This window comes from Aphelocoma coerulescens, chromosome 12, assembly GCF_041296385.1.
Source record: "Aphelocoma coerulescens isolate FSJ_1873_10779 chromosome 12, UR_Acoe_1.0, whole genome shotgun sequence".
Lineage (NCBI taxonomy): Eukaryota > Metazoa > Chordata > Aves > Passeriformes > Corvidae > Aphelocoma > Aphelocoma coerulescens.
In genome coordinates this window covers 1736773-1760461 of record NC_091026.1, presented here as the reverse complement: position 1 = coordinate 1760461, position 23689 = coordinate 1736773, and the positions used below count along the sequence as shown (strand labels likewise).

The following is a 23689-nucleotide window of genomic DNA, read 5'->3' as shown; positions in this document are numbered from 1 at the left end:
CTGCAGCCCGAGCGGGCTCCCCAGGACAAGGCCCAGCAATTAAGAGGCCAATTAAAGCACTGGACAGCAGCAGAACCCTCAGCAGAGTTGTTTGGACAACCACGGACTCGCCACAGCTCCACAGCAGCCTCACTGGGAATGTTTCCTTCTTGTAAGCAGCCTTTAAAGGAAGCTGTTTGAGGGGGAGAGCAACAAAACACTCACCGTTTTCTCTTCCAGCAATACCAAACTCCAACACAGCACAACATCAAGACAAGCGCTGCACCACTAATGATGGCCATGAACTCCAGCAAACAACGTGTTCCCTGACAGAACCCATCTCCTTTCCCCTTCTGGTCACTGGGAACACGTGTTGTGGTTCCGGCTGCCTCTGTGGGAGCAATGGGGAGCGTGAGCCCGTGCTGGGCACCACTGCTGAGCTGGCAGCACGTTGCATACGGCCAGGACGTTCTCTGTTTCCCCAGAGCTGGGGCCTGCAGGCCCCTTGCCGCCCCTGGGCCCAGGCTGTGCCACCAACAAAGCCCAGAGGGCCGGGAGGAGAGCCCGGGGGCAGCGCAGCTGCTCGGGCAGGGGCTCCTGCGAGGGACACGGGCCAAAGCCATCCCTGCAGCAGCAGCTGCCACCGCGACCTTCCCTGCCCCGCGACAGCTCCCGCAGCGCAGGGGGACAGAGCCAGGCCCTGGCAGGACACACAGCAGCCCTGCCCAGTGTGGCAGCCAGGGCTGGCTCTGGCCCTGGGCTGGCGGCAGGGCTCCCGCTCGGGGCTGCCCCTGTGCCTGGGGCCTCTGGGCACTCAGGGCCAGCTCCGGGAGGCGGCTGCAGCGGGAGGGACCTTGGTGCACGAGTCCCGTTTGCCAGGGGCTGCGGAACGAGCTCCAGAGGCCTCGAAGCCGAGGCGCCTCCAGCTTTGGCTGCAGCCGGGCCCTGCAAGGGCGGGCCCTGGGGGAAGAGTGGCTGCCACACAGCCCCGCCGAGGGCTGAGCCCGGCACAGCAATTACCTCCTGGGGCTGTGCCCGTGGCTGGCAGCTCCTCCTTTCCTGCAGTAGGGGCTGCCAATGAGCCCCTGCTTCCTCCGGGATGTGCCACCATCTTTCGGTTCATCGCTGGAGAAAGGAAGAGGGACAGCTGGGTCAGATGGAACCATTCCCCATGGGGAGGTGGCATCTTCAGGAGGCAATACTGGTCAAAACCATGGATAAGGATCAGGAAAATGCCCAGGCTCTTGGGGCTGGGCCAGGGCCCTCCCTTCTCCAAAGAGCCTCCACTCCTGATCTACCCAGAGACCAGGAAATTGCAGGGGATCTCAGGGTGTGCATGGCCCGTGGTACAGTTTGGGCACCCTGTCAGCTGATGCCAAATGCCTTCCTGCAGAGGCTGGGGAGGAGCTGCAGCCAGGCCAGGCTGGGAAACAGCCCTGCAGGGCGTGAAAGCAGCAGCGGGGCCGCGAGGCTGCGATGGATCCCTTCCCCTGTGCCGGGCACGGCGTGTGCAGATGTGCAGCGACAGCCCCGGCTGCTGAGGCTCAGGAGAAGGCTGAGGGAAGTGCACCCACCACGCCGTCTCTCCAGATCACTCAGCATCTGGTCCAGAAGTTCGGATGCCTCCAGGGATTTCTTGTCTTCTCCAGGGATGTCTTGGTTCTCCCCTCTTGGAGGACCTTAATGGAAAGTAATTCCATTTCTCTTTCAGGCCGGAGTGGCAGTGGGTGCACCTGGGTGATCGGTGCCCTCCACGGCACACCCTCATCTCTGCCTTCCACTCAGGAGCACGGGCAGAGCGAGCCCGTGCCTGCAGTGGCCGCACGCTGGGATGGAAGGAGCCCCTTGCAGGGCAGGCAGGGCAGAAAGCACTCCCTGGAGCTGCCGGCAGCTCTAAACTCAGCCGGGGCCAGGGCTTGGCAGCGGCAGCAGCTCCGGCTGCCTGGGGCCGGCAGAGGAGCCGCGCCGGGCACAGCGCCCCGGGGCACAGCCCTGGGCCCGGCCCCTTCCCTCTCTGCTCTTCTCCGTGGCTGCACAGAGCACACGCAAGGAGCAACTGGCATTGCACACGGGAAGGAGACTGACAGCTAAATGCTCCTTCCTCCCCCGACAGCGACCCTGTGGGATCACTCAGGGCTCGAGAAGGGAGCAGGGCAAGGTCTCCAGAACCCTTCAGCCTTGAGGTGACGTTAAGGAGAGTGGCACATGAGTGAGCTCTTGCCACAGTGACACTGATCATTGTGTCAGGAAAAAGGGACATTGAGAACTTGCCTCCAGCATGTGCCGAGGTCTTCAAACCGTCATCCAGGAGGGATTCCAGATAATCCATGTCCTGATCCCAGTCTAGAAGGGAGCAGAGATCAGAACCATTCCATGGGGTGCTGGGATCCCCTTCTGCCTTAGGGAACCGGGCACTGCAAGGGGGTTGGGAAAGGCCGTGGGAGCCAGATGCCAATGGACATGGCCAAAGCTGCAGAGGGGCCTGGGGAGCTCTGGGCTGGCTCCTGGTCCCTCTCCTCCCTCTTGGCAGGCCCTGGGCAACATCCCAGGAGGGGCGGCTGCAGCAGCCCAGGGCCCCTCAGGGCTCTCTCACTCCCACCACAGAAGCCCTCCCTACAGCCCTGGGGAAAACCCTCCCCCACGCTTCCCGGGGAGAAGGGAGCGCTGTCCCGGGAAAGGGGAGCCCGGCCGCCGGCTCACCTGCTCCGCGCGCTGGCATCGGAGCAGCCTGGGCAGCCCTGGCAGGCAGGGCCACTGCCAGCAGGAGCAGGAGCACGAGGCGCAGAGCAAGGGCCATGCTGCCTCGCCCTCAGCCAGTCCCGCCGCTCTCGCTGCCACCACAGTCCTGACGCTGCTGTCCCGAGGTCAGCACCGCTGCCGCCGCCGCCGCCGCTGCCGCAACAGCCGTGGTCACCGCCGGACTGCTCGGGCGCTGGGGTGCTGTGCAAGCGCAGGGCTCTGGGACCTCTGTGACCTCAGAGCCTGCTCTGACCTCAGAGCCTGCTCTGACCTCAGAGACTGCTGTGACCTCAGAGACTGCTGTGACTTCAGAGCCTGCTCTGACCTCAGAGACTGCTGTGACCTCAGAGCCTGCTCTGACCTCAGAGACTGCTGTGACTTCAGAGCCTGCTCTGACCTCAGAGACTGCTGTGACCTCAGAGCCTGCTGTGACCTCAGAGCCTGCTCTGACCTCAGAGACTGCTGTGACTTCAGAGCCTGCTCTGACCTCAGAGACTGCTGTGACTTCAGAGCCTGCTGTGACCTCACAGCCAGGGTGGAGTTGTTTGGGGAAGGACAGGAAGGACATGGAGCTGTTGGAGCAAGTCCGGAGGAGGGACAAAATGCTCTAAGGACTGGAGCCCCTCTGCTTTTGAGACAGGCTGGGACAGCTGGGGGTGTTCAGCCTGGAGAAGAGAAGGCTCCAGGGGGACCAGATTGCTGCCTTTCAGTACCTTAAGGGGGCTTGTAAAAAAGATGTGACAGAATTTTTAGGTGGGCCTGTTGTGACAAGACCAAGGGTGAATGGTTTTAATCTAAAAGATGGTAGATTCAGACTAGACATAAGAAAGACATTTTTTACACTGTGGATGTTGAAATCCTGGGACAGGTTGCCCAGAGAGGTGGGAATCCATCCCTGGAGACTTTCAAGCTCACACTCTGAGCAACCTGATCTAGTTAAAGGTGTCCCTGCTCACTGCAGGACATTGGACTAGACGGCCTTTAAATGTCCCTTCCAACCCAAGCCATTCTGTGCTCCTGTGTAGCATCAAAGCAGTGCTGGATTAATGCTGGGTAATGATGCTGGCACCTGGTTTTTGGCAGTTGTGCCATTTAGTGATGGGCTGAGAGAGGACTGAGTGAAGCCTGCAAGTAACAGACAGTGTGCTCAAGGAGAAACAGGAGAGGAGCACGGCTTCCAGTTCAGACAAATGGAAAAAGGCCAGCATTTTGCTGCCCATTCCTTGCTAAGAAATAAAGGAATGTCCTGAAGATCCCTTCATGTGGGTGCACTATGGGCTGTATCAGTACTTGTGCTCTGTAAAACAGGTAAGTTGTTGCAGCTTCTCGCCCTGTTTATCGCTGGATAAAACCCAGATACTGCACTGCTCCATGTCTACTTTCTTCCAAGTAAAGGCAAATTTTGTTCATTATTGAGTGGGACATATTCATCTGTTCATGTGCAAATTCTCCTTGCCATTCATACAATGCTGATTGGCTCTAATCGGACTGTAATTAAGACCTACCTCTCATTGTAATTAAGGCTGATACATTGTGAGGCAAAGTGTTGAGTAATATGTCCTGGTGTCTGGCACTGTAGAGAGTTTTTCCGTAATTAAATGATATTTGAAGGCAGGTGTAGTATACCATACTTCCGGCATACTAGCAATGAAAAAACAGCCTTTGAAACAGGATTTTATCCTTTCTTCCTCCTCCTCCCAGGAACTTTAATCTCTGAGGTCTAAGCTCTTCAGCTGCCTCAAAAACATTGGTTTAATTCAGACAGGCATCCATGCAGTGAGCAACAAATCAGGACTGTGGCTGTGAAGCTTGAAGCAATGTACGTTTATAGCGCTAAAAATAATAATCCATTACCCAGCTTAAGCCAAGCATTTCCCAAATAACTCTACCTATCCTCAGGGATGTTTCAAAAAGGATCATACTAAAAGCTGGGAGTGGGGAGGGAGAATGTCATCAAAATTAAAAATACAGCTTTCTGAGATCTCTATATTCCTATAAAAGAGTCAAAATTGTTCATATATGGAACACTAACTAAGAAGTAAATAACAGATTGTCAAAATAATTGGTTGGGGAACAAAAAACCTAAAGAAAAATAAGTTTACCTGTGGATTTATAAGTAAACCCTCATGCTAAGGAAAAAACTAGACCTGCTAAAACTGAAAACAATAGGGCTATTTCATTTGTCTCAGTATAAAAGAAAATCACTGAAAAGAATCAGAGATCCTCAAGACCATTACTATATACAGGAACCTCCAGGTATTGCGAATAAATGGAAGAAACTGTAGTGTGCAATTCAGAGAGGTAACATGGAATTTATTGGTGGATTTGTTGCAAGCTTTCTGATTGCAGACTGGAAAAGCAGAGGAGCTATCAGACCATACTGGGGCCTTTACAGCAGTCTGACAGATGTTTCTGGGACCAGCTGCAGAGCAGAAAAGCAGCACACAATTACTGGGACAATCTCCTTCCTGGCTGTAGACTTTCTGACAAAAGTCTGTCCCCCTGGGCTGCAGGAGCTGTCGCGGGGCAGGGAGGGTCGCGGTGGCAGCTGCTGCTGCAGGGATGCCTTTGGCCCGTGTCCCTCGCAGGAGCCCCTGCCCGAGCAGCTGCGCTGCCCCCGGGCTCTCCTCCCGGCCCTCTGGGCTTTGTTGGTGGCACAGCCTGGGCCCAGGGGCGGCAAGGGGCCTGCAGGCCCCAGCTCTGGGGAAACAGAGAACGTCCTGGCCGTATGCAACGTGCTGCCAGCTCAGCAGTGGTGCCCAGCACGGGCTCACGCTCCCCATTGCTCCCACAGAGGCAGCCGGAACCACAACACGTGTTCCCAGTGACCAGAAGGGGACAGGAGGAGGTTTCTGTCAGGCATATCACTGTTTGCTTGTGCTAATGGCAAGCCTGGACACCCATTTCTGCCAGAAAATGACTTGGAATTGCTCAACTGAACCTCGACTGAGAGCTTCCCGGATCAGCTCTTTTGTATGAATAAAGAGGGACAGAGCTGGCACAGCAGTGTCCAGGTGGTACCACCAGCAAAGCCCTCACAGCACCAGCACTGGCTGAGCTCCATGTCCGGGAGCAGCCGTGGATGCCCACGGTGCGGGCAGGCAGGAGCCAGGCACGGCGCTGCTGTGACCAGTGGCGAGACCCTGAGGGGCTGGGGGAGCCCACGCTGAGGGTCCCTGGGCTGCGGGCACCTTTCTTTCAGCGGGATCATCGGGGCCTGGACCTCCTCCAACGGCATGCCCAAGAAAAGAGGGGAGCCATCAGTAGGTGTTTGCCTTGAAAAAAATGGGGTGGGACTGAACTGTTCCATAGGGAAACCCTTCATAGCCTGAGAGATGAGTTCAGAGCCTGACAGAGGCTGGGTCTGTGGCACCCCGGGATCCCTTACGAGTGGAGTGGGGATTTGCCCCCCAGGCCTCATCTGTTCACCCAGGGACACGTGGCAAACACACACTGGTTCGGCCCTGTTGCTGCTCCTTGAGTGTCACGTTTGGGTCCCTCTAAAGGCATGCAGGGGGCTTGTGTCACCTCCATGCTGTGCAAGGGGCTGGGGACACCCATAAGCTGTTCAGGGAATTTTGGGTATCTCCAAAGATGTGTAGGGGCTGAGGGACCCCTGTGAGTTGAGCAGGGGTCTGGGGCCTCTCATGAGGCACACGGGGGTTTTAGGGTGGCTGGGGATGCCCATAAGATGTGCAGTGGGTTTGGGTCTCCCCTAAAGCATGCAGAGGGCTTGAGTCCCATGTAAGTCAGGAAGAGGGTTAGACAGAGTATAGAAACAGCAAGTGGTCTCAAAAAACAGAAGATACATATTCATTGCTTGGTGCTTAATATATTCCCTTCCCTACAATGGAGCTCCTTTTCTCTTTCCAAGGATGGTATTTCTTCATTCCTTGTCTTTACTGCCTCAGTCATTAGAAGCCCATGGATGCGTCCATGCAAATGCTACTACAGCTATCAAGGGAACTCAGAGCCTAAATTGCAGTATAAGGACACCCACCCTTTTTGTTTTAATCTCATGGAAGTCTGCCACTGCAATGTATTAATTCCTTGCAGGTATTGGCTACCCCTTGTGCTGGTACCAGGGTTACATCACTGGGATGGAGCAGGCAGGGACAGATGACAGGCCCATGGTGCCCATATCTATGCAGCTGCCCTAATGGCCCGCGTTGTGTTATTTTTATGAATTATGGCATCAAGTCCTTCACTACTTAAATATGAGTAACAGGCCAGCACTGAGCACAGAGCACACACTCAGTGTCGGTGTGGCAGGGCTGGCGCTACCTGCAATAGTGGGAATCACAAATGTGAGTTGAATTATGGACTTCACATTGACACTGCAGGTAGAACCATGAAATGTCTCACTTTTCCGATGTCATATTACTCAGCTCTTGTGAAAAAAACAAGATTGGATGGAGATGCCTGGCATCCTCCTCACTGGGAGGGCAGCTCTTGAGATCCATTCCCACACGCTCCGGCCCATCCCTGAGGTCACAGCAGTCTCAGAGGTCAGAGCAGGCTCTGAGGTCAGAGCAGGCTCTGAGGTCACAGCAGTCTCAGAGGTCAGAGCGGGCTCTGAGGTCAGAGCAGGCTCTGAGGTCACAGAGGTCCCAGAGCCCTGCGCTTGCACAGCACCCCAGCGCCCGAGCAGTCCGGCGGTGACCACGGCTGTTGCGGCAGCGGCGGCGGCGGCGGCGGTGCTGACCTCGGGACAGCAGCGTCAGGACTGTGGTGGCAGCGAGAGCGGCGGGACTGGCTGAGGGCGAGGCAGCATGGCCCTTGCTCTGCGCCTCGTGCTCCTGCTCCTGCTGGCAGTGGCCCTGCCTGCCAGGGCTGCCCAGGCTGCTCCGATGCCAGCGCGCGGAGCAGGTGAGCCGGCGGCCGGGCTCCCCTTTCCTGGGACAGCGCTCCCTTCTCCCCGGGAAGCGTGGGGGAGGGTTTTCCCCAGGGCTGTAGGGAGGGCTTCTGTGGTGGGAGTGAGAGAGCCCTGAGGGGCCCTGGGCTGCTGCAGCCGCCCCTCCAGGGATGTTGCCCAGGGCCTGCCGAGAGGGACCAGGAGCCAGCCCAGAGCTCCCCAGGCCCCTCTGCAGCTTTGGCCATGTCCATTGGCATCTGGCTCCCATGGCCTTTCCCAACCCCCTTGCAGTGCCCAGTTCCCTAAGGCAGAAGGGGATCCCAGCACGCCATGGAATGGTTCTGATCTCTGTTCCCTTCCAGATGAGAGTGCTGGGAAGGCTTCTCCAGCTGCTTGGCTTCATGAAGATTTGCAGCCCCTGGAGTCTCCCGCAGGTATGTTGCCAATGTTCGTAAAAGAATAATCATTGACAACCTGGCAGGAACGAGGAGACAGAAACTTCTCTGGCTGTTGAGTCACAGGTGTGTCTGCAGGGAGGACTTTTCCAGCTCCTTTGTTGGTTGATGCACGCAAGCCCAGCTCCCATCGCAGGGGTGAGTAGTGAGTCCCTGCTGACCCCACAGGCTGAGCACTGGTTTTGTGGGATCCACTCATCTGAAATGGAACTACTTTCTGTTAAGGTCCTCCAAGAGGGAGGAACAAACCTACAGGAGTCAAGAAGTCCCTGGAGGCATCCAAACTTCTGGACCAGATGCTGAGTGAGCTGCAGACAGGGCGTGGTGGGTGCACTTCCCTCAGCCTTCTCCTGAGCCTCAGCAGCCGGGGCTGTCGCTGCACATCTGCACACGCCGTGCCCGGCACAGGGGAAGGGATCCATCGCAGCCTCGCGGCCCCGCTGCTGCTTTCACGCCCTGCAGGGCTGTTTCCCAGCCTGGCCTGGCTGCAGCTCCTCCCCAGCCTCTGCAGGAAGGCATTTGGCATCAGCTGACAGGGTGCCCAAACTGCACCACAGGCCATGCACACCCTGAGATCCCCTGCAATTTCCTGGTCTCTGGGTAGATCAGGAGTGGAGGCTCTTTGGAGGAGGGAGGGCCATGGCCTATCCCAAGAGACTGTATGATTACGTGATCCTTATCCATGGTTTTGGCAAGAATTACCTCCTGAAGAAGCCACCACCCAAATGGGGAACGGTTCCACCTGACCCAGCTGTCCCTCTTCCTTTCTCCAGAGATGGAAGCAGAGGCTGTGCTGAAGGCGGCATTTCCCGGAGGAAGCAGTGGCTCATTGGCAGCCTCTGCTGCAGGAAGGGAGGCCATGCCAGGCACAGGCACAGGAGGTAATTGCTGAGCCTCTGGGCCTGAGCCCTGCTGAGGCTTGAGCTGCCATCTCTGCTGCTGGGCAGTGCAGGAACCCACAGCGTTACCCAACCCCCTTGCAGTGCCCAGTTCCCTACAGGAGAAGGGGATCCCAGCACACCATGGAATGGTTCTCATCTATGTTCCCTTCTAGACTGGGATCGTGACCTGCATCATTTGGAGTCACTGGTAAATGACGGTTTAAGGATCTTGGAGCTTGATGGATGTAAGTTCTCAGCATCCTTTTCCTAACACAGTAATCGCTGTCTAAGTGTAATCATGTCCAGAGCAATATTCATGTGTCATTTCCCTTAACGTCATCTCAAGGTTGATGGAGTCTGGAAATTTTGGCCGGGAAATTCCTACTCTTTTGCCCAACAGTGATCCCACAGGGTCGCTGTCGGGGGGAAGAAGGAGCATTTAGCTGTCAGTCTCCTTCCCGTGTGCAATGCCAGTTGCTCCTTGCGTGTGCTCTGTGCAGCCACGGAGAAGAGCAGAGAGGGAAGGGGCCGGGCCCAGGGCTGTGCCCCGGGGCGCTGTGCCCGGCGCGGCTCCTCTGCCGGCCCCAGGCAGCCGGAGCTGCTGCCGCTGCCAAGCCCTGGCCCCGGCTGAGTTTAGAGCTGCCGGCAGCTCCAGGGAGTGCTTTCTGCCCTGCCTGCCCTGCAAGGGGCTCCTTCCATCCCAGCGTGCGGCCACTGCAGGCACGGGCTCGCTCTGCCCGTGCTCCTGAGTGGAAGGCAGAGATGAGGGAGCGCCCTGGAGGGCACCGATCACCCAGGTGCACCCACTGCCACTCCGGCCTGAAGGGGACTCTTGAGCAGTGTCACAGGAGCTGTTCGGTCCTGCCTTTCTTTGCAGCTGAACCTGTTGATGAAGATGATCGGGATTCCCAACCAGAGCCTCTGGAAGAAGATGAGGATGAGCAGGGTAGGTCAAGGCCTTTCCTCTGGGAGAGCTGCCAGCTCAGAGCCCAAAGGTGGCCAGCGGGGCATCGCTGCAGGTGCCAGGACACAGCTGTGCCCGTGTGTGCCCTCGCCCTGTGGGATCCCCTCCCCACTCCTGCAGCTCAGGGTTGCCCATGCAGATCAGCAGAGATGACAGACGCTTCTCTGGCTGTTGAGTTACAGGTGTGTCTGCAGGGAGGACTTTTCCAGCTCCTTTGCTGGTTGATGCACGCAAGCCCAGCTCCCATCGCAGGGGTGAGTAGTGAGTCCCTGCTGACCCCACAGGCTGAGCACTGGTTTTGTGGGATCCACTCATCTGAAATGGAACTACTTTCTGATAAGGTCCCCTGCGAAGTAAGAACAAACCTATAGGAGACAGTAAGTCCCTGGAGGCATCCATACAACTGGACCAAACCCTGAGTGATCTGGAGAGACGGCGTGGTGGGTGCACTTCCCTCAGCCTTCTCCTGAGCCTCAGCAGCCGGGGCTGTCGCTGCACATCTGCACACGCCGTGCCCGGCACAGGGGAAGGGATCCATCGCAGCCTCGCGGCCCCGCTGCTGCTTTCACGCCCTGCAGGGCTGTTTCCCAGCCTGGCCTGGCTGCAGCTCCTCCCCAGCCTCTGCAGGAAGGCATTTGGCATCCGCTGACAGGGTGCCCAAACTGCACCACGGGCCATGCACACCCTGAGATCCCCTGCAATTTCCTGGTCTCTGGGTAGATCAGGAGGGGCAGCAGTTTGGATGAGGGAGGGCCCTGGCCCAGCCCCAAAACCCTGGGCATTTTCCTGATCCTTATCCATGCCTTTGACAAGTATTTCCAGGAGTAGACTGGCACAGCACAGAGGAATTCTTCCGAGCAGGCTCAGGGCACGCGGGTACTGAGCAGTCCTGCTGGGCTCCCTCCGTGGGAGACACGTCCCGAAACCTGGGAGTGGCTGCAAGGGGTGCCCATGGTGGGGAAAGGGCAGAGGGGCAGAGCAGGGCTGCTGTGTGTCCTGCCAGGGCCTGGCTCTGTCCCCCTGGGCTGCGGGAGCTGTCGCGGGGCAGGGAGGGTCGCGGTGGCAGCTGCTGCTGCAGGGATGGCTTTGGCCCGTGTCCCTCGCAGGAGCCCCTGCCCGAGCAGCTGCGCTGCCCCCGGGCTCTCCTCCCGGCCCTCTGGGCTTTGTTGGTGGCACAGCCTGGGCCCAGGGGCGGCAAGGGGCCTGCAGGCCCCAGCTCTGGGGAAACAGAGAACGTCCTGGCCGTATGCAACGTGCTGCCAGCTCAGCAGTGGTGCCCAGCACGGGCTCACGCTCCCCATTGCTCCCACAGAGGCAGCCGGAACCACAACACGTGCTCGCCAAATTCGCAAAAGGATCAGAAGAGTTTTCTGCTGGGGAACAAATTGTTTAATTAAGATGATGGCCATCGTGGCTGGTGGGGCACTTTTCTTGGCGATGTGCTGTGTTGGAATCTGGTATTGCTGGAAGAGAAAATGGTGAGTGTTTTGTTGCTCTCCCCCTCAAACAGCTTCCTTTAAAGGCTGCTTACAGGCAGGAAACATTCCCAGTGAGGCTGCTGTGGAGTTGTGGTGAGGCCATGGTTGTCCAAACAACTCTGCTGAGGGTTCTGCTGCTGTCCAGTGCTTTAATTGGCCTCTTAATTGCTGGGCCTTGTCCTGGGGAGCCCGCTCGGGCTGCAGCCAGTGCTGGCTCCCACAGAGGCTGCCTGGCCAAGAGCAGCCCCAGGAGCACCGGGCAGGGGCAAAGCAAGGCGGGGAGGAGAAAGAGCGGGGCCGAGATTGCCCTTGAAAGGCAGACGCGCTCTGGGGCCCGCTCCTGGCCAGGGACCCTGCCCAGAGCCATCCCCGGCTGGCTGGGGCCTCGAGGGGCAGCTGTCCACCTGGGCCAAGGTGTGCCAGCAGCTGCAGCCGTGCCGGGGAGCCTTGCCAGCTCTGGGCCCTGCTGGGAGGAGGGTCCCTGTGTGCCAGGTGCAGCTGGGGGCCTCAGACACCTCCTCTCTCCACAGGTGCCGCTCTGCACCTTCAGAAGACCAGCAAAACAACTCAAGCACAGAGAAGTCGATCTGTGATCCCAAATCTTCATGTGTGGTCCCATCTGTTCTGCCACTGCCGCACCGCCGTTTTGGCATCATGTCCAAGCAGATACCACCAAAACGAGACCCTCTTCCCCAGAGCCCCCTGGTCCTGCTTCCTAGCCAGGACTGAAGGTGTGCACCCCCTGTCCTCCAGGGTCGGGTTTGGCCCATGTTTTTTGTTCCAATAAAGAGATGGAGCTGGCACAGCAGTGTCCAGGTGGTACCACCAGCAAAGCCCTCACAGCACCAGCACTGGCTGAGCTCCATGTCCGGGAGCAGCCGTGGATGCCCACGGTGCGGGCAGGCAGGAGCCAGGCACGGCGCTGCTGTGACCAGTGGCGAGGCCCTGAGGGGCTGGGGGAGCCCACGCTGAGGGTCCCTGGGCTGCGGGCACCTTTCTTTCAGCGGGATCATCGGGGCCTGGACCCCGTGAGGCACACAGGGCTATTTTAGGGTCTCTTCTAAGGGGTGCGGGGACCCCTTGTGAGGTGTGCAGTGGGGTTGAACTTGAGGGGTTTTTTTACTCTTCTCAGCACAGCAAAGGGGACACTCTTGGTCGAGGTTGTGCAAAGTTGGGAGAAAGCATCCTGCAAACCCTTGGGCCCATGCCTTGGGGACCAGTCCGGGCTGCACGGGCCGGGCTGGGTGAGGGTCCCGGCGGGGAAGGGCTCTGGCCATGGGGTCTGATGGGGCTGCTGAGCTCTGCCATGGCCCTGTGCCACAGCCAAAGGCACATTTACAGCCCAGGCCGCTCGCCGGGGCACAGGAGGCACCCGGGGTACAGCTGAGGCCGTGGCTTCCCGCACGGAAGGCAGGCTGGCTCTGTTCGTTCGGAGGCACAGCTTAGATCCCGGTTACCTTTGTGAACACGCTGGGGAAGTGCTGAGGGGCAGAAAGTTCCAACAGTTCTCTCTGGGAAGCATAGCTGGTGGTGTGGGGTTTTTTAATTTTTTCCCCTCTAAATTTGTATCCTGGCAGGGAGTTAAGTTTGCTTGCTCTCAGTAGGGCCCTTTTCCTCTTGGTGCTCAGTGGGGCTGCAATGCAGCCAGGGTTGAAGGAGGATCTCTTGCTGCTCGGGCCATGGCTGTGTGACACCTTGGCTCCATCCTTCTTTTGGTTGTGATTTGTGCAGGCATTTCACAGTAACTGGCTTCAGTTCATTCATCTTGTCACTGAAAATTGAGAATAAACCTCTTTAACACCACTGTAGTATTTAGAGGCAGGCATTACCTTCTTGAAGTGCTGGATGCGCAGGCCATTGGGGTCACGGGGCCTTCTTGGTGGGGTCTTCAGGCACCCTGGTGGTCATTGAAGAAGGAAACTGATTCTTCTGGAAAAAAAATTGTTTTCCACATGTGGAAAAGAATAACCTCTCACTTCCCCATTCCTTTCTATACAAAGTCATACAGGCAAGTGCATCCATATCTCTCCATCTGCCTTGTCTATCTTATCTATCTATTTATCTATCTATCTATTTATCTATCCATTTTACTAATTTATGAAAAAAATTCTAAGCATGATATTTTGTTTGTTTATTTGTAAATTATGATACATCTTTTGATAGCTGGAAAATGATACCATCTGTCTTTGATACAAGCAGCTTGGGTTGAGGAGCAGAGATGAACTGTGATTTCTTGCTTTCTTGCTAGATATATGCTGGCTTGTTTAGATTGACTTTGAAAAATCCTGCAAAGCTGGAAAATGACTGGTGGCCATCACTGTGATACCTCTAAAAGTCCTTTTTCTTTTTAATTTTTTTCTTCTATGATGGATGGTAAATACCTTTCTTCCTTAATATTGGAGGTAGAAAATAACACAATACTGCATATTTTAGATACTCTTTTCTTGCGAAATTTTATTGTAGTATCTCCTGTCTAAAACCCCCTCGAAACTAAATCAGCACGTCAGCTACTGAGGACAACTTGCTGGATAGATGCAGTTCAGGTTTCTGCAGTGGAAGTGGCTTTTTGTTCTTCTGCATGTGTATCAAGCACAGCAAATTGAACGGCTGCTTACAGAGGAAGAGCCTTGTTTAGTGTAGCCTGGACTTTGGGAAGATGATAGCTGTTAGATCAATACCCAGCAAACTGGCTAAATTATTTTTTGTGACTGCTCTCTGGTGATTTTGGCCTGGCTTCTTCAGGAGGTTCAATTTTCATTTGGAAATGGCATGAGAACACTCTGTGTGCTCCCGTGGAGCCAGTGCTGTCACAGGACAGATGGAGCTGGGACAAATGGCACATTGATTTTGATCTTAACAAGAAGCCACCTGAGCTCCTCGTGACAGCAGCCCCATGGACTGGTAATGGATCCATTAAAATTAACTCATCACGGAGCTCTTCACTTGAAGCTCTGACATATGGAGCTTGTTCAGTTCTGCCATGGAGGAAGGGAGTTTGAAAACAAAGAGGTTTAGCAAGGAGATCCATGCACAGCAAAACTGTTTGTACTCTAGCAAATGAAGTGTCTTAGGATGTAAGATGTCATCCATACTCGGTTTTACCCCTCCATTTACTCAAATTCTTGGCCCTAATTCCTTTGTCTGGGAGGTGTAGATCCTCCTTGGCTTCTTGAGCTGGGCAGCCTGTAACCTGGTGTTCTCCCACTAACAGAACAGACAAACTGGAATTTTGTTATTAAACCATACTTTGGAAAGTTTGCCCTGTGTGTTTTTGCCCAGAAGTAACTGAGATTCACTGGGATGTTTACAAGCCGTAAATAATGGATTTATTGTGGTTGCTAGAATCTTTCATATTTTACAACTTTTCTGCTGCACAATAACCTGGCACTTACAGAGCTCTTGCCCCATGCACTTCTCCAGTGCTCCTTGCAGAGAAGTGCCTTGGGAAGCAGTCAGGATGAGTGCCATGTTCACCTGTGGTTTATGGAGCCCACAGACAGGGAATTAATTGTCTTTGCAGTGGGCACTGGCTGTTATTTCAACACCTGAGTCATTTATTCTACTGGAATCCTTGTGAGAAAGGTTGTTCTTCGCTGTAGAGATTTTTAGTTCCCATTTTTTACCTCAAACAGCCAAAACTTTTCCATCTCACAGGTTTCCAATGCTGGTTTTCCCTTTCCAGTCTGTTGCTGTCCCCATGAAGATGCTGCTTAGATTCTGCAGCTCCCGTCTGCAGCTGAAAGTTCTCTGGTGCTCCACAGCAGCCCAGTTATCCACAGGTGGGCCAAGAGCAGCTCCAGAAGCTCCAAGGGATTCTGAATCTCTGCCCCTCAGGAAGGCAGGGCCATTTCTGAAGTAAAGGGTATGACCCTGCCCCAAACTTTGCATGGCAGCAGCTGCCCCACACATAACCTTGTGGAAGGCACATAACATGTGACACTTAATTCAGCACGATACTTTTGGAAGTAAAAATATTTGTTACAATTGGTGTTGATAGCACTGGCTGAGTCAATCTTATAAAGCTCTTAAAAACAATCAGCCTGGACACAATATGATTCTTTATTTTAATTTTTTTTTTAGTTCTTTGCTTTGGTGCTCAGAGATAATGGAGGAAGGGGCAGATTTTCTATTCAACTTGCCTGTCAGTGTGCAGGCCTTGTGTGTCAGAAGAACAGTTTTTCACCAGCTGGTTTAGGAGCCCTAAAAGCAATTGTGACGTCCCTAATGAGGGGGTGGGGGCACTGCTGCAGCCTGAATTGTCCTCACAGGTGTTCCCCTCCTTACCCAGTGCTGTATAGATCCAGAGCCTTGTACCTCGGCCTGATGGTGCAAACCCCCCCCCAACATCCCTCCGTTTGCAAAACTAAAGGCTTTGTGCTCATGAATATGAAAAGCTGTATGGGTGGCCTGCACCTAATGTTCTTTTGTTGGCTGGACTCCCTCAGTCAGTGCTCGAATCTAAATGACCGACCCAGCCCCGAGCTGCTCTTAAGACTGATTTGATCAAAGGAACTGAAGCTCTGTTGACTACAAATTCTCTAGGAAAACAAACACAGGAACTACGAGAATGTTGGTGACAAAAGCAGAGCTGAACCTTTGGGGCCACCTCACTGCCACCTCCCCCTGCCCTTTTATTTTTAATTTATTTAATATTCTGAGTGCCAGCCCTTGCATGGAATGGGCCCTCAGCAACAAGCTGCTGGGCCTCCTCTGTGTGTCCCTTTGTGCTCCCAGTGCTTCTGCTTTGGTTTGGCTGGGAAACTTGTCCATCATGCACTCTGTGCCTATTTCCTGCCACTCCACATGCACAGCCCTTTTCTGTTGCTTGGCATATAAATACTCTCTTTATTTCATTGGATAACTTACATCTTGCACTTCATGAAATTAAATGGTGTTAATCAGACTCTGTCATATCATGAGTTTCTGGAACACATTTTCAAGCCTTCCAGCTGTAACCCAGGGGAAGCTGTTCCTGTCTTGCATCACAAAATTGGCAGGTTTTTTGCAAAGACAGCCCTTTACAAAGGACTTGTTGCGTGCATTAACATCCAAGGGACTGCTTTCAAAGACAGACAAAAAGCCTGCAAACAAACAGCAAACCAAGCAAACAACATTTTTTTTTAAGTACTGTATTTTTAGCTCTTGCTTTTAATATTTTCCAAGCTGGCCTCCTTTTCCACTGCAGTGTTTTCCTTTGGACAGAAAACACCCTTGCCAGATGATGTGCTTTAATGAGGAACACAGAACTTAGGCACAATGGATGTGTTAAAGCTAAACATGCAGAGTCCCGTTATCACAATCAACATCATTTATTTTCTGTTTATTTTTATGTCAGATTATTTTCAGAAAGGTGAGAACAGTATCTCAGATCCCCTGGCTAGTTTGGTGCCACAGCCACTTATTATCTGTCCTTTCTTATGCTGTTGTGCCTCTCTGTCTCTTTTGGATCCCTGCCTCCTTCACCTGATTTTGACATTTTTTCTGGGTTTGTGGGTTTTCTTGTGTTGGTTTTGTTTTTTTCTTGGTTGTTGTTTTGTTTGCCTGTTTTGTTGGGTAACAGTGTGGTTTTTGTTATTTAGGTGGTTTTTTTCACTTAACAGGAGGATCAGCTTGTGTTTTGTACTGTAAAGGTTTTGAAGCACAAATGTTTCACGTAAAGGTTAAAGTCATCTCAGACCTGCAAGCCCCTGTGACTTTGAGCACTGAGTGCTCTCAGACAGCAAATTGCGCATGAATAGGAAACTTGAAGTTACTATCTCCATTACACACAGAAAAATGCAAAGTGGTTGAACTGGTACAAATTCGAGCCTTTATTTTCCCTTATTTACTGCCATGCTATAAAATTGTGTCACATTCATCAATGAACTCGGTCCTTCCAGAACGGAGCGTGCAAGGATGATCCCTTAGCTCATGTGTGGGCCTGGTGTGTTACCAGGCCAGACACATGACTGTCATCCATAGCCAGCCTCTGTCTGCAAAGAGAACAGGGAGCTACAGCTCTGAGGAACTCAGGGGATAGTGAACAAACAGACCAAGTCCCTAATTTCTATCAGTTACTTGTCAGGGATAATTTGCTACTGAGAGACTTTATATTCCTGCCCAGGGCTGGAAAAAAAGAACCCTGGCAGTTTGCTTTAGCTATGAAGAGTCTCTTTTCAACAGGTTCCAGCTCTGGTCCTTGTTTGAATAAAAAGCAGACCAGAACTGTTCTGTTGGTCACATCAAACCCACCTACTGTTGAACACAGTCTGTGAAAGACAGAAGAGTGTAAAAATTATTTCATTTTATAGTACTTACATTTTCCTAATTCAGCCACGGGATGATTATGTCATAATGCACTATATCAAATACCTGGAAGAAGTAAAACTGAGTTAAAAAACTAATGAATGAATTCCATGAAGAAAACCGTGTAGTAAAAATACAGTAATTTAAACTTCTCAAAGCCCTTTGATAACAGAGCCCTGCACCCCAGTCACGTGCAGTGCAGCCTCAGCTGTCCCTCTGAGCCCAGAGCTGCCAAGGGTCAGGGCTGGGGTGAGCCTGCACCCAAAACTGGCTCCAAGACTGATTGGGAATCAATGCAGGACGGGGCTCACACACACAGAGCAAAACCTCAAGGCCAAAGCCAAAGCTTCATCAGGTTGGATTTGTTTTAACACTGGATTGTAGCAAATTTGCTCATCCTGTAACATAATTGTTACCAGGAAACTTTACATGAGCCACTAAATAACCACTTTCCTGTCCTGGACTGTACTGCCCAAATGCTGTGGTGACCTTGCTTTGCCCCTGCCCCGTGCTCCTGGGGCTGCTCTTGGCCAGGCAGCCTCCGTGGGAGCCAGCACTGGCTGCAGCCCGAGCGGGCTCCCCAGGACAAGGCCCAGCAATTAAGAGGCCAATTAAAGCACTGGACAGCAGCAGAACCCTCAGCAGAGTTGTTTGGACAACCACGGACTCGCCACAGCTCCACAGCAGCATGAGTACGAGCTATGAGCAGAGTTTAAGAAAACTGTGGAGAAAAATCAACAACTTACTTTCGATTCTCATACAGCTTCCGGATCCCGACGTAGCAACACAACAGGACAAGTGGCACAGTGATCAGCGTCACGACCGTGCCTACCATGCAGGACTTGCGCACATCCTGGGGGCAGGCAATTCTTGGGAGGCGCATTGGATCCTGGATATATATTCCTGTATCGCTGATAAATTCTGCGGGAGCAATGGGGAGCGTGAGCCCGTGCTGGGCACCACTGCTGAGCTGGCAGCACGTTGCATACGGCCAGGACGTTCTCTGTTTCCCCAGAGCTGGGGCCTGCAGGCCCCTTGCCGCCCCTGGGCCCAGGCTGTGCCACCAACAAAGCCCAGAGGGCCGGGAGGAGAGCCCGGGGGCAGCGCAGCTGCTCGGGCAGGGGCTCCTGCGAGGGACACGGGCCAAAGCCATCCCTGCAGCAGCAGCTGCCACCGCGACCCTCCCTGCCCCGCGACAGCTCCCGCAGCCCAGGGGGACAGAGCCAGGCCCTGGCAGGACACACAGCAGCCCTGCTCTGCCCCTCTGCCCTTTCCCCACCATGGGCACCCCTTGCAGCCACTCCCAGGTTTCGGGACGTGTCTCCCACGGAGGGAGCCCAGCAGGACTGCTCAGTACCCGCGTGCCCTGAGCCTGCTCAGGAGAATTCCTCTGTGCTGTGCCGCTCTTGCCCGGGCTGTGCCCCAAAGCCCAGCAGCAGAGATGGCAGCTCAAGCCTCAGCAGGGCTCAGGCACCTCAGGGCTCAGCAATTACCTCCTGTGCCTGTGCCTGGCATGGCCTCCCTTCCTGCAGCAGAGGCTGCCAATGAGCCACTGCTTCCTCCGGGAAACGCCGCCTTCAGCACAGCCTCTGCTTCCATCTCTGGAGAAAGGAAGAGGGACAGCTGGGTCAGGTGGAACCGTTCCCCATTTGGGTGGTGGCTTCTTCAGGAGGTAATTCTTGCCAAAACCGTGGATAAGGATCACGTAATCATACAATCTCTTGGGATAGGCCAGGGCCCTCCCTCATCCAAACTGCTGCCCCTCCTGATCTACCCAGAGACCAGGAAATTGCAGGGGATCTCAGGGTGTGCATGGCCCGTGGTGCAGTTTGGGCACCCTGTCAGCGGATGCCAAATGCCTTCCTGCAGAGGCTGGGGAGGAGCTGCAGCCAGGCCAGGCTGGGAAACAGCCCTGCAGGGCGTGAAAGCAGCAGCGGGGCCGCGAGGCTGCGATGGATCCCTTCCCCTGTGCCAGGCACGGCGTGTGCAGATGTGCAGCGACAGCCCCGGCTGCTGAGGCTCAGGAGAAGGCTGAGGGAAGTGCACCCACCACGCCGTCTCTCCAGATCACTCAGGGTTTGGTCCACTTGTCTGGATTTCTCCAGGGACTTCTTGACTCCTGTAGGTTTGTTCCTCCCTCTCGGAGGACCTTATCAGAAAGTAGTTCCATTTCAGATGAGTGGATCCCACAAAACCAGTGCTCAGCCTGTGGGGTCAGCAGGGACTCACTACTCACCCCTGCGATGGGAGCCGGGCTTGCGTGCAGGAACCAGCAAAGGAGCTGGAGAAGTCCTCCCTGCAGACACACCTGTAACTCAACAGCCAGAGAAGCTTCTGTCTCCTGGTTCCTGCCAGGTTGGCAATGATTATTCTCTGAGGGGCAGTTGAGAACTTACCTGCAGAAACTCCCAAGGGTTCCAAACCACCTTCCATCGAAGCTGTGGGAGAAGCCTTCCCTGCACCCTCATCTAGAAGTGAGCAGAGATCAGAACCATTCCATGGCGTGCTGGGATCCCCTTCTGCCTTAGGGAACCGGGCACTCCAAGGGGGTTGGGTAAGGCTGTGGGAGCCAGATGCCAATGGCCATGGCCAAAGCTGCAGAGGGGCCTGGGGAGCTCTGGGCTGGCTCCTGGTCCCTCTCCTCCCTCTTGGCAGGCCCTGGGCAACATCCCAGGAGGGGCAGCACTGCCCAGCAGCAGAGATGGCAGCTCAAGCCTCAGCAGGGCTCAGGCCCCTCAGGGCTCAGCAATTACCTCCTGTGCCTGTGCCTGGCATGGCCTCCCTTCCTGCAGCAGAGGCTGCCAATGAGCCACTGCTTCCTCCAGGAAGTGCTGCCTTCAGCACAGTCTTTTGGTTCATCGCTGGAGAAAGGAAGAGGGACAGCTGGGTCAGATGGAACCATTCCCCATGGGGAGGTGGCATCTTCAGGAGGCAATACTGGTCAAAGACATGGATAAGAACAGGAAAATGCCCAGGCTCTTGGGGCTGGGCCAGGGCCCTCCCTTCTCCAAAGAGCCTCCACTCCTGATCTACCCAGAGACCAGGAAATTGCAGGGGATCTCAGGGTGTGCATGGCCCGTGGTACAGTTTGGGCACCCTGTCAGCGGATGCCAAATGCCTTCCTGCAGAGGCTGGGGAGGAGCTGCAGCCAGGCCAGGCTGGGAAACAGCCCTGCAGGGCGTGAAAGCAGCAGCGGGGCCGCGAGGCTGCGATGGATCCCTTCCCCTGTGCCGGGCACGGCGTGTGCAGATGTGCAGCGACAGCCCCGGCTGCTGAGGCTCAGGAGAAGGCTGAGGGAAGTGCACCCACCACGCCGTCTCTCCAGATCACTCAGCATCTGGTCCAGAAGTTCGGATGCCTCCAGGGATTTCCTGTCTTCTCCAGGGATGTCTTGGTTCTTCCCTCTTGGAGGACCTTAATGGAAAGTAATTCCATTTCTCTTTCAGGCCGGAGTGGCAGTGGGTGCACCTGGGTGATCGGTGCCCTCCACGGCACACCCTCATCTCTGCCTTCCACTCAGGAGCACGGGCAGAGCGAGCCCGTGCCTGCAGTGGCCGCACGCTGGGATGGAAGGAGCCCCTTGCAGGGCAGGCAGGGCAGAAAGCACTCCCTGGAGCTGCCGGCAGCTCTAAACTCAGCCGGGGCCAGGGCTTGGCAGCGGCAGCAGCTCCGGCTGCCTGGGGCCGGCAGAGGAGCCGCGCCGGGCACAGCGCCCCGGGGCACAGCCCTGGGCCCGGCCCCTTCCCTCTCTGCTCTTCTCCGTGGCTGCACAGAGCACACGCAAGGAGCAACTGGCATTGCACACGGGAAGGAGACTGACAGCTAAATGCTCCTTCCTCCCCCGACAGCGACCCTGTGGGATCACTCAGGGCTCGAGAAGGGAGCAGGGCAAGGTCTCCAGAACCCTTCAGCCTTGAGGTGACGTTAAGGAGAGTGGCACATGAGTGAGCTCTTGCCACAGTGACACTGATCATTGTGTCAGGAAAAAGGGACATTGAGAACTTGCCTCCAGCATGTGCCGAGGTCTTCAAACCGTCATCCAGCAGGGATTCCAGATAATCCATGTCCTGATCCCAGTCTAGAAGGGAGCAGAGATCAGAACCATTCCATGGTGTGCTGGGATCCCCTTCTGCCTTAGGGAACCGGGCACTGCAAGGGGGTTGGGAAAGGCCGTGGGAGCCAGATGCCAATGGACATGGCCAAAGCTGCAGAGGGGCCTGGGGAGCTCTGGGCTGGCTCCTGGTCCCTCTCCTCCCTCTTGGCAGGCCCTGGGCAACATCCCAGGAGGGGCAGCACTGCCCAGCAGCAGAGATGGCAGCTCAAGCCTCAGCAGGGCTCAGGCCCCTCAGGGCTCAGCAATTACCTCCTGTGCCTGTGCCTGGCATGGCCTCCCTTCCTGCAGCAGAGGCTGCCAATGAGCCACTGCTTCCTCCGGGAAACGCCGCCTTCAGCACAGCCTCTGCTTCCATCTCTGGAGAAAGGAAGAGGGACAGCTGGGTCAGGTGGAACCGTACCCCATGGGGAGGTGGCATCTTCAGGAGGCAATACTGGTCAAAACCATGGATAAGGATCAGGAAAATGCCCAGGCTCTTGGGGCTGGGCCAGGGCCCTCCCTCCTCCAAAGAGCCTCCACTCCTGATCTACCCAGAGACCGGGAAATTGCAGGGGATCTCAGGGTGTGCATGGCCCGTGGTGCAGTTTGGGCACCCTGTCAGCGGATGCCAAATGCCTTCCTGCAGAGGCTGGGGAGGAGCTGCAGCCAGGCCAGGCTGGGAAACAGCCCTGCAGGGCGTGAAAGCAGCAGCGGGGCCGCGAGGCTGCGATGGATCCCTTCCCCTGTGCCGGGCACGGCGTGTGCAGATGTGCAGCGACAGCCCCGGCTGCTGAGGCTCAGGAGAAGGCTGAGGGAAGTGCACCCACCTTGTCCTCCCTGCAGCATTTCCTTCAGCATTTGCCTCATGATTCTCAATGGCTCATGGGGTTTCTTGAGTTCTGTAGCTTTGTTCATTCCTTTTGGAGGACCTTATCAGAAAGTAGTTCCATTTCAGATGAGTGGATCCCACAAAACCAGTGCTCAGCCTGTGGGGTCAGCAGGGACTCACTACTCACCCCTGCGATGGGAGCCGGGCTTGCGTGCAGGAACCAGCAAAGGAGCTGGAGAAGTCCTCCCTGCAGACACACCTGTAACTCAACAGCCAGAGAAGCTTCTGTCATCTCTGCTGATCTGCATGGGCAGCACTGAGCTGCAGGGAGGGGATCCCGCAGGGCGAGGGCACACACGGGCACAGCTGTGTCCTGGCACCTGCAGCGATGCCCCGCTGGCCACCTTTGGGCTCTGAGCTGGCAGCTCTCCCAGGGGAAAGGCATTGACCTACCCTCATCTTCTCCCTGAGGCTCAGTTGTGGACATGGGCTGGGAAGCTGCTTCACCAAGAGGTTCAGCTGCAAAGAAAGTCAGGACAGAACAGTTTCCCTGGCACTGTTCGACATCCTCCGGCTGCCTGGGGCCGGCAGAGGAGCCGCGCCGGGCACAGCGCCCCGGGGCACAGCCCTGGGCCCGGCCCCTTCCCTCTCTGCTCTTCTCCGTGGCTGCACAGAGCACACGCAAGGAGCAACTGGCATTGCACACGGGAAGGAGACTGACAGCTAAATGCTCCTTCCTCCCCCGACAGCGACCCTGTGGGATCACTCAGGGCTCGAGAAGGGAGCAGGGCAAGGTCTCCAGAACCCTTCAGCCTTGAGGTGACGTTAAGGAGAGTGGCACATGAGTGAGCTCTTGCCACAGTGACACTGATCATTGTGTCAGGAAAAAGGGACATTGAGAACTTGCCTCCAGCATGTGCCGAGGTCTTCAAACCGTCATCCAGGAGGGATTCCAGATAATCCATGTCCTGATCCCAGTCTAGAAGGGAGCAGAGATCAGAACCATTCCATGGTGTGCTGGGATCCCCTTCTGCCTTAGGGAACCAGGCACTGCAAGGGGGTTGGGAAAGGCCGTGGGAGCCAGATGCCAATGGACATGGCCAAAGCTGCAGAGGGGCCTGGGGAGCTCTG

At 55.4% G+C, this 23689-nt stretch overlaps 1 protein-coding gene and 1 long non-coding RNA gene across 2 annotated transcripts; both read right to left on the bottom strand.

Moving 5' to 3' along the window:
• Window positions 1–200: 200 nt before the first annotated feature.
• LOC138117743 (uncharacterized) lies at window positions 201–21100 on the bottom strand. The gene is made up of 10 exons (XM_069028301.1): window positions 20946–21100; window positions 20390–20497; window positions 20033–20104; window positions 19873–19944; window positions 19687–19785; window positions 19130–19237; window positions 2251–2322; window positions 1554–1658; window positions 1000–1104; window positions 201–370 (listed from the first exon to the last, which is right to left on the bottom strand). The coding sequence occupies exons 1-10, from the start codon at window positions 20971–20973 to the stop codon at window positions 201–203; spliced, it is 939 nt and encodes a 312-aa protein (XP_068884402.1). The 5' UTR covers window positions 20974–21100.
• On the bottom strand, window positions 17149–18553 carry LOC138117593 (uncharacterized). Its single transcript, XR_011154728.1, has 3 exons — window positions 18383–18553; window positions 17649–17702; window positions 17149–17323 (listed from the first exon to the last, which is right to left on the bottom strand). It is a non-coding gene; the product is annotated as an uncharacterized lncRNA (long non-coding RNA).
• Window positions 21101–23689: the final 2589 nt, after the last annotated feature.

Coding starts and splice junctions, on each gene's coding strand:
- LOC138117743 (XM_069028301.1), bottom strand. CDS start 20,973: ATGCTGAGTGATCTGGAGAGACGGCGTG. Junction 2,323..19,129: donor GCCAGGCACAGGCACAGGAG/GTAATTGCTGAG, acceptor GCTCCCTTCTAG/ACTGGGATCAGGACATGGAT. Junction 1,659..2,250: donor GACCTCGGCACATGCTGGAG/GCAAGTTCTCAA, acceptor CTTTCCATTAAG/GTCCTCCAAGAGGGGAGAAC.